The sequence below is a fragment of the Saccoglossus kowalevskii genome, chromosome 17, assembly GCF_978046115.1.
Source record: "Saccoglossus kowalevskii chromosome 17, keSacKowa6.1, whole genome shotgun sequence".
Lineage (NCBI taxonomy): Eukaryota > Metazoa > Hemichordata > Enteropneusta > Harrimaniidae > Saccoglossus > Saccoglossus kowalevskii.
The window spans coordinates 24,065,237-24,078,644 of NC_140657.1; the positions used below are offsets into that span (position 1 = coordinate 24,065,237).

The following is a 13,408-nucleotide window of genomic DNA, read 5'->3' on the forward strand; positions in this document are numbered from 1 at the left end:
CCACTTGAGGGGAGGGGGCTATTTTCCCACTTGAGGAGAGGGGGCTATTTTCCCACTTGAGGGGAGGTGGCTATGTTCCCACTTGAGGAGAGGTGGCTATGTTCCCACTTGAGGGGAGGTGGCTATGTTCCCACTTGAGGGGAGGTGGCTATGTTCCCACTTGAGGAGAGGTGGCTATGTTCCCACTTGAGGGGAGGTGGCTATTTTCCCACTTGAGGAGAGGTGGCTATGTTCCCACTTGAGGGGAGGTGGCTATTTTCCCACTTGAGGGGAGGTGGCTATGTTCCCACTTGAGGAGAGGTGGCTATTTTCCCACTTGAGGGGAGGTGGATATTTTCCCACTTGAGGAGAGGTGGCTATGTTCCCACTTGAGGGGAGGTGGCTATTTTCCCACTTGAGGAGAGGTGGCTATGTTCCCACTTGAGGGGAGGTGGCTATTTTCCCACTTGAGGAGAGGTGGCTATGTTCCCACTTGAGGGGAGGTGGCTATTTTCCCACTTGAGGAGAGGTGGCTATGTTCCCACTTGAGGGGAGGTGGCTATTTTCCCACTTGAGGAGAGGTGGCTATGTTCCCACTTGAGGGGAGGTGGCTATTTTCCCACTTGAGGAGAGGTGGCTATGTTCCCACTTGAGGGGAGGTGGCTATTTTCCCACTTGAGGAGAGGTGGCTATGTTCCCACTTGAGGGGAGGTGGCTATTTTCCCACTTGAGGAGAGGTGGCTATGTTCCCACTTGAGGGGAGGTGGCTATTTTCCCACTTGAGGAGAGGTGGCTATGTTCCCACTTGAGGGGAGGTGGCTATTTTCCCACTTGAGGGGAGGTGGCTATGTTCCCACTTGAGGGGAGGTGGCTATTTTCCCACTTGAGGAGAGGTGGCTATGTTCCCACTTGAGGGGAGGGGGCTATTTTCCCACTTGAGGAGAGGGGGCTATTTTCCCACTTGAGGGGAGGTGGCTATGTTCCCACTTGAGGAGAGGTGGCTATGTTCCCACTTGAGGGGAGGTGGCTATGTTCCCACTTGAGGGGAGGTGGCTATGTTCCCACTTGAGGAGAGGTGGCTATGTTCCCACTTGAGGGGAGGTGGCTATTTTCCCACTTGAGGAGAGGTGGCTATGTTCCCACTTGAGGGGAGGTGGCTATTTTCCCACTTGAGGGGAGGTGGCTATGTTCCCACTTGAGGAGAGGTGGCTATTTTCCCACTTGAGGGGAGGTGGATATTTTCCCACTTGAGGAGAGGTGGCTATGTTCCCACTTGAGGGGAGGTGGCTATTTTCCCACTTGAGGAGAGGTGGCTATGTTCCCACTTGAGGGGAGGTGGCTATTTTCCCACTTGAGGAGAGGTGGCTATGTTCCCACTTGAGGGGAGGTGGCTATTTTCCCACTTGAGGAGAGGTGGCTATGTTCCCACTTGAGGGGAGGTGGCTATTTTCCCACTTGAGGAGAGGTGGCTATGTTCCCACTTGAGGGGAGGTGGCTATTTTCCCACTTGAGGAGAGGTGGCTATGTTCCCACTTGAGGGGAGGTGGCTATTTTCCCACTTGAGGAGAGGTGGCTATGTTCCCACTTGAGGGGAGGTGGCTATTTTCCCACTTGAGGGGAGGTGGCTATTTTCCCACTTGAGGGGAGGGGCTATGTTCCCACTTGAGGGGAGGTGGCTATTTTCCCACTTGAGGAGAGGTGGCTATGTTCCCACTTGAGGGGAGGGGGCTATTTTCCCACTTGAGGAGAGGGGGCTATTTTCCCACTTGAGGGGAGGTGGCTATGTTCCCACTTGAGGAGAGGTGGCTATTTTCCCACTTGAGGGGAGGTGGCTATGTTCCCACTTGAGGGGAGGTGGCTATGTTCCCACTTGAGGAGAGGTGGCTATTTTCCCACTTGAGGGGAGGGGGCTATTTTCCCACTTGAGGGGAGGGGGCTATTTTCCCACTTGAGGGGAGGTGGCTATGTTCCCACTTGAGGAGAGGTGGCTATTTTCCCACTTGAGGAGAGGGGGCTATGTTCCCACTTGAGGGGAGGTGGCTATGTTCCCACTTGAGGGGAGGGGGCTATGTTCCCACTTGAGGGGAGGGGGCTATTTTCCCACATGGGGGTGGGTTCTATACGAAAACACTAGATACACATTATATTGAGAGTAAAGATTCTATTTTACAAAGAGAACACCCTGTTTATTGTCATGCTGCATATAATTTGTTGAATGATATACCTTCATATAATATAACATTAAACTGAGCTTTGGAAAGAAGCCATTTGAAAAGTATACAAACAGAGCACATTTTGAGATCAAAGACAAGCAAAACACCTCTTTTAAATAAAAATTGGACAACTTTTTTCATAAATAAGAACATATGATAAATTTGTAACATTTCTCAATATGAATCTATAATGGAGTATCCATAACAACAGAGCTTTGATTGGTTAATAATTTTATGGGAGAAGTAGCCAATTAGAACTCTATATCACCTTGGGAAGAAAGTGCAATTATTACCATATTTGGCAGCTCCAACAAAAGAGCACTTTCTGGAAATACAAAGTCACACATCCTGGTACTTTCAGGGGTATAAGTTCAGAATAAATGGGAGTTTTACGAAAATAAGAGTAAGAAGTTTGTGATTGAAGATCAAAACCTATTTAACATTACAAATTCCAGTAGAATATTTTAGATAGTTGATATCATAGGACAACACTACCCCCAGAAGTACCAGGATGTGTGACCCATAGGGGTCATCCATAAGTCTATTCAATAATACCAGAATATGATTTTACTCAAACAATTTAGAAACATCGGCCTTTTTCGCTAAGCTGACATAAAGATACATTGACACGACCAACACTTGATTTAGGGGGTTCCTCAGTCTCCCTCATCCATAACTTTAATCTAACCCTGCCCCTCAGTACCCTCAGTGTTAATTGTATACACCCCTCCTCTTCAGGACATAGTTAACTAGAGGGGCATATACAATTACACTGGTGTGGGAGTTTCTGGTTCAGGTTAAGAATTGAGTGAGAGACCTTTAAATAAGGAAGGCTTTCCAATTTAAAAATTCCTTAAAATTTAGCTGAATTATTCCCCAGCGACTGGCTATTTGAAAGTCTGAAGAAAAAAAGTTGAAATATGAACCGGAATTCTATGTATTTCATCACACGAATAAATCGGGGTTGGAATTATTATAGACCCTGTATCATATATGGTATTTTAGTAGCACATGTTTATGTAAATGATGACCCTGTTAAAAAAGTGTTTGGTGTCAAATTTAATATAATAATAAAATCCAACCAAAACACTTTTTCAAGTTCATGTGTGCTTTAGAGATGCATTTCAAATAAAGCAAATATGGTACCGAGAAAATATGAGACCTTTTATTTTAATAAGAGGTTGAACATTAGAAAGTTGGGGGATAGTAGAACTAAATTTTTTATAAATACACTTTTTTTTATAACTTTCCGTCTGTAGACATTTTTTTCTCAAAATGTTCTCTGTGCAGATTACTTTTTTGAAATCAACAATCTCCCCTTTCGCCAGAATTTCAAATGGTCAATCCCTAATTCATGCAATTTACATGTATGAGAATTCTACAAGTTTTTGTTCATAAAATAGTCATTACAATACTGGGGTGTGTGCATTCTGTATTTCACATTGATTTATTTAGTTTATGCCAAAGCATAATTTGCTCAGTTCATATGAACTACTGTAAAATACTTTATTTTAGCTTGAAGTAATTTTCGCTGAAAAGAATTTTTGAGTTTTTGTATGGAATTTTTTTCAGCAATTTTTGACAAGTTGACTGTAAAATTTAGGAAAAAAGGTATATTCACTGGATTTTATTTTCACTGAATCAATCCTTCAGCGAAAATTAATTCCAAGTGAAAATAAAGTATTTTACAGTATTAGTAAAAGCCTACTGTGTCAGATGTTCGTAAACTTCAAAAACTAGTCCTTGAGAATCGCTTTCATTTGTAAAATCATGGCCAAAAGTATATTTTCTAGTTTTACATTGATAGATGCACAGATACAGTATAGAAAAAACAAATTTGTGATTTGGAAAATAAAATAACAAACAGGTCCCTTTTACCTTATTACAATTCAAAATGGGAATTGCCTGGACTGGCAAAAGATTGTAGGTAACTGGAAAGTTATATTAAATAGATACAAATATATTGAACTTTGACCTGGCAGCCTCAAACATCTATATAGTTCTATGTACATTACATAACAACACAACAAACTGAACACAGAATTTTATAAAGCTAGATTCTAAAGTTTGATATATAAATACATTATTTGCAAAGCAATCAAGCTATAAACCTATTTTACAATAACAATATGAGCTTACTTTCTGTATGACTGTCAAAAATTACATCATAGATAAAAAAAAAAATATTTTGATCCCGAAATTCAATGTTTTTATCATGGTTACCCCAACTTGACACAAATAATGGCAGATAAATTGTCCCCCTAAGTTCTTGTGAACAAAATGTCACTCAGTAGTAGTGAAGAGGGGAAAATAGTCCCCTTAAGTTACACTGCATACAGATCATTTCAGTTTTGTTATAAACCCTTTGAACACCAGTCAACTTTTGTTACAAAAAAAAAGAAGGCCGTGAAATTTTTTTCACATTTTTTCAAAAATTTGATTACCCCTTGTAGCCAATGGAAAATCATGTCCATTTGGTCCAAAATTAATGATGAAATTATAGAAAAATACAGAAAAATGTGAAAATAATGCTTCAAAATGTTGGCAGGTGTTCAATGGGCTATTAATATTAAGTAAAGATATTGAAAATGTGCAACAAATATACAATTTGATAAATATGATTCTCTAAGATTTTTAAAAAATTTAAGTATTCATTCACTTTTTATTTTGGAGCCATTTGGGTTTGTGTCATAATTAAACAAAATGGTTGCTAAGCTACAAAAAAAATTGTATTGACAAAATGAGCAGTAAAAAAATGATTTAAAGCTTAAGGTACTGTACATCATGGTTACCCAGCCAATATTGCACTTAGATAAAATGCTAGATAACTTCAAGCATACACAGTGAAAGACAAACAGACACAATCACCATGGTTACATCAAAATATAGAAGTGTGAAAAATGGTGAAAATATACTAGTTGATAAGATTGGACTGATAGGAAATGCAATCATATTACTTTGTATCAATGCTTCTCAAATTCTGGTCAATTTCTACCTTTTATGTATCATTCATTATTTTTAAAAAGTGGCACCAGCCATGTTGAGACACAAAAATCTGTATCTTTGAGGGATCAAACTGGCATCAACTTCTGAATAAAGAAATGAGATTTCTGTACAAGGACATGAGCATTCCATATAAGGATATCAGATTTCTATATAAGGATACAATAATTCTATATATGGATATCAAATTTCCATATAAGGACATGACCACTCCATATAGGGATATCAGATTTCCATATAAGGACATGCCAATTCCATATAAGGATATCTCATTTAAATAATACTGCATCATATTTCCATTAAAGTTCATGTCATGATAGTAACAATGCGACTGAGAAGACGCAAACACAAATATAAACACAACGTAAATAACATTTCTAGTGAAACTGAACTCCTATATATACTATTCAGATCCATTGAAATATGAATTTTGCATTGAGTACAACTTATCAATGGGATTTCCCATTCTACCATTGTTACCAACTGTTATATGATCAGGACTGTGGTTAGTCTGAGCGGTTGCTAGGAGACCACTCTCATCCATCATTCTTCCATCCATTGGTGCAGCATCAAACATGTGATCTGGTTGTCCTGGATACATACTTTGACCTTGCATTGGGGTCATGGGGTTGCTTGGAAACATGGGAGTTTGTGGGTAGGAAGGTTCCATATTTGGTGGTAAATGGGGGAGGGTAGGTTGAATAGATTGGTGATGGTAACCATGATTCATCATATCTTCGGGCATTGTGTATTTTATATCTTTTAGATCTGTATCTTCATCTAGACTGTAGTTACCTGGAATTGAGAAAAAAAAAATTCAGATGATGACATCATGGAGACAACATAAACATTCGATAGTTACAACTAATAAAGATGTTTTTCATTTTTCTTTATCATAAATGAACATAATTATGCTATACACCACAATATTAAGCTAAAAACACTTCAAAACTACTTTTGTGTTTGTCAAAACCAATGTTTTGATGCTATGACTTTTGTTTGTCCTATTGTAATGTTCAATTTCACGCATAACATGGGATCTCACAGTGCAAGGATAATTGTCTATTATCGGGGGCGGACATCCTGATAATTTCACCGCATGGCAACCATCACAGTGAAAACAAAGGCCTAAAAATCTCAGAAAACTGTACTGTGGGCTAGTTGTTGAAACTCTCCTGAACAGTGTAACAAGATTACCACTACATGTGCAACATATATAAATTTGTTTGCTCAAGATAACATCAAAGTTGTTTTTTGTGTTGTTTCCTTGACTTTAGCTTTGTGATGTGGAAAATGAAATAACAAACAAACAGGTCCATTTACCTCATTACAATTAAAAAAGGCTGCCTGGACTGGCAAAGGATTGTGGGTAACTGGAAATTTATATTAAATAGATACAAATATATTAAACTTTGACCTGGCAGCTTCAAAAATTCTATGATAATTTTAGACAAAAGTCACATTGGCTTGATTTTTTTCTTCTCTCCAAAAAAGTATATGCAGGTTTATTTTGAGAAAGATGACAAAAGTTGACACACACAGAAATAATTTTAAATTCTCTTACTTTCATCTTGTTTATCTTTGAGTGCCCTCCTATTTTGTGACCGTGACGACAATCGCCTTGGTGATGTTCCATCAGTATTTTGTCCCTGTTCTTGCAATTGACGTCTTTGTATTTTCTTCATCTACAAAACAAATAATATATGAACATGAGAATATTCAGCCTTCAGAAATAATTTTAAGAGGAATACATGTGATATTCTCAAAATAACTTCATATTATTATTTATTCTGAACGTAAACTGTGTGAAGACCCACCAGGGACTCATGACAATGAAGAAAATTAGGTAAATCAGGAATGTCATAGTTACCTTGGCTCTTTGGTTTTGAAACCAAACTTGCACGACACGTACACTAAGTCCTGTATCTGCAGCAAGCGATTCTCGCACCTGAAAACAGAATGTGGTAATCAAAATGTGAATTTCTTAGAAAAGAACAAGGTAGTCATGTGCAAGTACTTCAATAATATAACAAGTTTAAGTTTTAAGGTGATTATGAATGGTTTGGATTCTGGATATATCTTCAGACTGGTTTGGATTCTGGATGTATCTTCAGACTGGTTTGGATTCTTGATATATCACCAGACTGGTCTGGATTCTGGATATATCACCATATTGGTTTGGATTTCATGTTATTACACACCCACGCAAATTAAAATTAAAGTCACAAAATATGAGCCAAGAACAAATCTGGAGCTAACTGATATTTTTTTGGACTTTCACAAAACATAGCCCTGCAAATTTTCAATATTTCATGACAATCAGTAACTGTTATTACCTTTCGACATGGTTTCTGTGAAACTTCAAAAGACTGTTTGAAAGCCCTTCTTTGTGCTGTGGTTAATATTGTTCTTGGTCGCTTTGGGCCTTTTCGACCATCTCCACCATTGCCTTTTGTATCTGTGCTGTTTGTGTCACTATCGTTTCCAGAATTATCATCCATAGTATTGGAGACGCTGTTGTCAAGGTAACCTTCGTCAATGACATCACTATCATCTTCTGAATGGTGACCTGGAAAACGAAATTATATAATAAAAGGTTATTATGAAAGGCTATCACATTAACTCTGTTTTCTCTCATTTAAATTTGAAAATAGCAAAAAATATTTTAAAAAAGTAATTAAATAAGTCATACCTTGTGGACTACTGAGCTGCACTGAACCATACTCTTTTTCATAGTCTACTTTACAAAATAACTGGTTATCTCGGACAACAAACTCATCACCTTTCTGTAACCGTTGGTTACATATGATACAGTTAAAACACCTGAGGTGGTAGACATTACAGAGCGCCCTCATCACAAGTTCATTTGATGTGATAGACTGCAAGCAACCATTGCACTTTGTTCCAAATAATCTGCAAAAAATTAATATTAGAAAATTATTATTCATACTTTTATTAATTAGTTACAGCAAAAGATCTTTCGCACATTTTTAATTTTTATCAAAATTTTCTTGGAAAAAAATACATAAGTTAGTTAAAAATTTGATTATTATAATTTTCCCGCCAACATTTTAATAAAACGTTACATATAGTTTTCTATAATTTTTTTCCTAATTTTATACCAAAGGGACATTTTTTTGGCTACAGGTTTTTCAGTACTCTATGTGCAATTTACAAAAAAACATTTTAGATTGGTAAACTTTATTAAAAAATACAAAATTAGTAAAAAATGCAGCTCATATGCTTTTAAAAAAATATATGAAGTAATAAGCTGAAAAACTTTACTTCTAGAAATAATAGTGACGATCATTTCAACCAGAACTAAATTTGCCTAACTTTGCAACAAACATTTATCATATTCATCAATAGAGGGCGCTGCTCACCATAAGCCATTTAATATTCCAGCACATCACTTTTATCAATCCAAAAGCCAGTGATAATTCCCATTCTATTTCATTATACAACTGCCATACATCATGTAAAATAAGTCTCTAAGTTGAAGACCACTTGACCTCCAACCCCCATCATTTACATATCTCCTTTTCCCGAAAAATAAATGGCATAGCTGCCCCAACAGGAGCACACTACCTTTTTCTACATGACTGAGTTTAAAGTAAGATAAATAAGAATTCAATCTCTGATCCAACTGAGTTACGGGAATCCCAAGTATGTCTACCACTACCCCCTGTATCTATCATTGTCTAAGCTTACTTAGCAATGGAATAAAATCAGACATTTTGAAATTAGTCGGATGCGTTAAAAACTCCAAGAATCCTAACTGGTTAATGAGAGAAATAGAAAACATACACATAGTGCCACAATATTATCACAGTGTTATTTCTCGGCCATGGCCATTCCACAAATACACAGATAAAAAATGTAAAAAATACTTCAAGAGCTAACTGCCTTAACACATATTGATGTGCCAGCTGGTGGACTTCGATGGAATGGAAGACTGAACAATTCTTGATTTTATTAGAAACACTGTATCATTTTTTTTATTGATTCTAGCTGCTCCTCATACTTTCTCAAATTTTCTACGTTTATTAAACTGTTCACCATTTGGTGACTGATTTATACATTTTTAAACTTCATTCAAAAAGTTTTGTGTTGGGTCGATTTGTGCACAAGAACATACTTTGCTAGTGGATTTGCACTGCAAAAGATTTTCTAAATATATTTCCATTAAAAGCTCAACCAGTGACAGTCGATAGGAAAAACACTTTTAGAATTTAAACAGATATAAAGTACGAGAAATAACATTTAAACTATTGTAATTTCAAGTCTGTGTCATAACGCAAGCAATGACAAAGAATAAAATAATATTCCACATTTCAAACCATTTTTAACATTATTTTTAATCTAAGAAATACAAATGCAACTCAACTATAAAGTTGCAATAAAAGTTAGAAAAGCTAGATCAGCATTAAAGCTGGCTGACTGAAGACCGAACTTAAAAACAAATATTATCTTAGTTGAAACTTGAACTCAGACCTTCACACTATCTTAATTTTTAAGCATGACTGTAATTCCCTTTAAAGAGTACTTGCCAAGAGACGTAGTTAGGGGGCATGTCCCACAAATCATCAGTAGGGCCTGAAGGCGAGACCTTTGATCAAACTATTTGCACTAGTATTTGAAACAGACAACCAAGAGAGCTAACTAGTATCGGATTTGTTATTTGAGTAGTAACTTTCTAGATGATGTGTTTTTACTTGCCACCTGCTGTAGTGATTGGTATCACACGTCTTTACATGTGTTTGGAGGGTTATATCTTATACAGTAGCTATAATGTAATGTTTGCATTACATCTACTCCAGTTGATAACATTAAACAGCTAATTTGTTGCAAACTGGATACACAGTAGGTAATATGTAGCTACTGGTGTCTCGAGCTTCACTCCAATACAAAGCATGCATTACACAGAAGGCAGTCAGAAAAGAAAACATTGAATTGGTGCATGTTAATTTTGGAGTGTCAGAGATGAACTTGTCTGTGGGTGGCAACTTCTCCAACATAAATATAGTTCTTTCCATGCACAAAACCTCACCCTCCAAAATTGAAAAAACAAACAAACTTAAAATGGCTATTGAATGATGTTGACCACTCCATGGATAGAGAAAAAAAAGAAAGAAAACTGTGCACATTTTATCAAGGAGAATGCATCATTGTTTCTTAACACTCTCCTGGAAATCTCAAAACTATGTGAAGAAGAAACAGAAAATTTGCGCAGTTTTTCTACCTAACAAACAAAAATAATCACATAAATTTGTTTGATTCAAAAATAATAATAAATTCTGCTTTGTTTCAAAAAAGAGACTGGAATGTATTTTGGTATTCTGGAAAGTAACCATTAAACAAAAGGTGGATCTAAAAAAATTTTATAATACTTATACACATTAAAAGCACAGAAACTTTATAGGGCAGCCATTTTTTATGGTAGTGTGAACAACTTTCATCCACGTGTTCAGTTGTACTTCATTGGAATAATTTACCACAACTGTGCACGGAATTAAACATTTATACTGTGATATGCATTTTCACGATTTGTTTATGCATGTTCAGTGTATTTACAATGAGCCACGTTCATTGATTCGCCTGAGTTGTCATGATGCATGCTATTACACATTGGATTTAGATCACTGTCGATGACTTTACATGATTACTGGCGTTGCAGACCCCTTCGTTAGTGGTACAATTGCCAACATAAGTGAAACATTAGTAATTCCAACCTGTTATCACAGATTACGTGTGCAACACTGATGGCACGTAGCTGTTACATTTATGCCTGCTGGTATTCGGAGACTAAGTACTATTTCATTCAGCAAAAAAAAAAAAAAAACGTGAATCATGTGGATGAATTATGACAAATGCTTTATAGTAGTGATTTAAATATCTCCAATATAGGTTAACTTTTTGTGTGCCATGTGACTACTGAATTGTAACCAATTAACGAAAGAGCATGAATGAAAAGCCCCCAATTTTTTTATTATTTATTTATTGCTCATATCAACTTGCAATATAAAATGTCGCACTTGTTTATGTTTTGCTCGCATACGTGCATGTGCCGATAAAAGAATAATAGTGTTTGTTGTTGTTTAAATACACATGTATCTGTTCCAGTAAACAACTTGTGGACAAAGATGTCACAGCAGTTCGTCAGCTAGTACTGATCAGTGATCGACATTCGTTTACAGATAGTCGCATGATGGTCAGCATAAATTTAAATACATAACGTCACAGTGCAACGGCCTATAGAGATATGCGGTCCCTTTCATTTTGCTCTTACAAGGTCTGTTGCGAAAGAAAACACCGAATCACAGAAATCTACTATTGTACAGTAGAGGACCATATTTTTCAAAAATTTGCATTGATGAATGGGGAGTGTTTGTATCTTCTAAGTTTAGGACACGCTTTTTCTAAACATAATCCTAAAACTGAATAGTTGTAGGTTTATACTAGCTATACACATTTTTATAAAAATTGAAAAAGCAACAATTCAAATAATATCAAATAAAAAATATACCAAACTTTATTTTCCCTTAGATTGTGCTATTTTAATGTCTTTAAACTTCAAATTAACCTAACCTTGCTGTGAATTATCCTATGTATAATAGTTAGAACTGTAAATAAAAATATCACTTTGAGTGCGGCCATGAAAAAAATAAATAAAAAAGTTTTTATAGTTGATTTCTTTCATGGAACCAATGTGAGAGTGTAGTTTTTTTGTTTAATTTTAAAATTTTCATAACAATTTAGGTTTTTTGTTGTTGTATTTTTGGTTGTGTAGCTGTGGCGCACTCATTTGATTACCAATCTGTTCCAAAATTTTAAAATTATAAATTAGCAAATTTAAATTACAAATAACAAAATATCAAACCAATATAAAGCTAAATAAATTGTTTTTTTCAGAAACTTTGAGTATATGATAATTTAAATATATATATATATTACAAACATAGGAATGTTATGTGTTCAAATGTCCACACTTATTTGCATAATCTTTTTCGCAAGTGATGGTCACAAGGTCGAAGGTCATGCTCCCTGATATCTAAGCTTTCAGAAAAAATATGCTTTATAAGCATTCCTAAGTTCAACAAACAGTGGGGAATCCTTTTTTTGCAGAGTGTAAATTACCTTGGTCACTGAAGTGTTTGATCAGAATGGGTTTAATCATCCTCGGATTGGGAGGGAGGAGGGAGGGATCTATTTGACAAGATTATCCTGCAATGCGAACAATCCTTGAAGCGTGATCGGCTTATATGCAAATTAACTTTGCAAGTGTCACTCATCCGTGGTGCAGGGACAGTGTGTATGGTAACTATGGTAACATACCTAGATCGTGAAAATCCCCAGACCCTGGACACATCACGTTAAAACTCAGGCTGAACACGCAAGGATTCAAAAGACTATTAATACATAATCAGACTGACACCGACAAAGATGATACAGGTCTACGATCACGATGATCCTTTGTTGGCCAGTCTGTTACATTGTACCAAAATCTGTTACAAGCTATATCAATCTTTATAAATAGTTATTTTTCTTAACAAAAATAAACCACATGTATTTTTATGGTATTTATTTGGTAACCAAGCCTACTATTGTCTGTTAAAACAATATTATTAGAATTTTTTTCAAATGGGGATGTATCATTAGTATTAAGTAAACAGAAAAAAAAACATCCCATTGTATTTCATGTAGGTATACAAAGAGTGTGTACTAGTAAGAGATTTACAGATCACAACCAGAGAGACTTTAATAAAATAAAACAATCAAAATCAAATTAACACATTGACTGTTGGGAGCCTCCACAGTTACAATGTAGCTACAGTTTGTCGAAATCAATTGTATAAAAATGCTCCGGCTGGCGATTTGTTCTCAACTAGAATATTTAAATATTATAATTCTGTAGGTTTTTTAATATCACTCTTGCAGCAGGACCAGCTTTACTAATTCTATCTCTCAAATAGGGTTAAACTAGGATTTGAAAAGACGTTTTTGATAAAAATTGGATTTGGTGATGTCCTATTGAAATTAACAGATTTATTTATGTTAGACTATAGTGTGGAAACAGTGTTGGCATTCGACATCTGTGACAAAATCTACTTATATTAGTATGTAGAACAAGAGTCACAGCTGCGGAGAATCATCCACGAGGAGGGGGAGGGGCACACGTGGTCTCATTGGTGAAAACTGACAAACTTAATACA

At 36.1% G+C, this 13,408-nt stretch overlaps 1 protein-coding gene across 1 annotated transcript in view; it reads right to left on the bottom strand.

Moving 5' to 3' along the window:
• Positions 1 to 2,120: 2,120 nt before the first annotated feature.
• Positions 2,121 to 13,408, bottom strand: part of LOC100328994 (Lim homeobox transcription factor) — a 55,095-nt gene continuing 43,807 nt past the window's right edge. The window contains exons 4-8 of the mRNA XM_002738592.4: positions 7,888 to 8,108; positions 7,532 to 7,764; positions 7,066 to 7,143; positions 6,760 to 6,880; positions 2,121 to 5,990 (exon numbers count right to left, since the gene is read on the bottom strand). Coding sequence (XP_002738638.2) covers positions 5,599 to 5,990; positions 6,760 to 6,880; positions 7,066 to 7,143; positions 7,532 to 7,764; positions 7,888 to 8,108 — 1,045 coding nt within the window. The 3' untranslated portion in view covers positions 2,121 to 5,598. The remainder of the gene's footprint in view (positions 5,991 to 6,759; positions 6,881 to 7,065; positions 7,144 to 7,531; positions 7,765 to 7,887; positions 8,109 to 13,408) is intronic.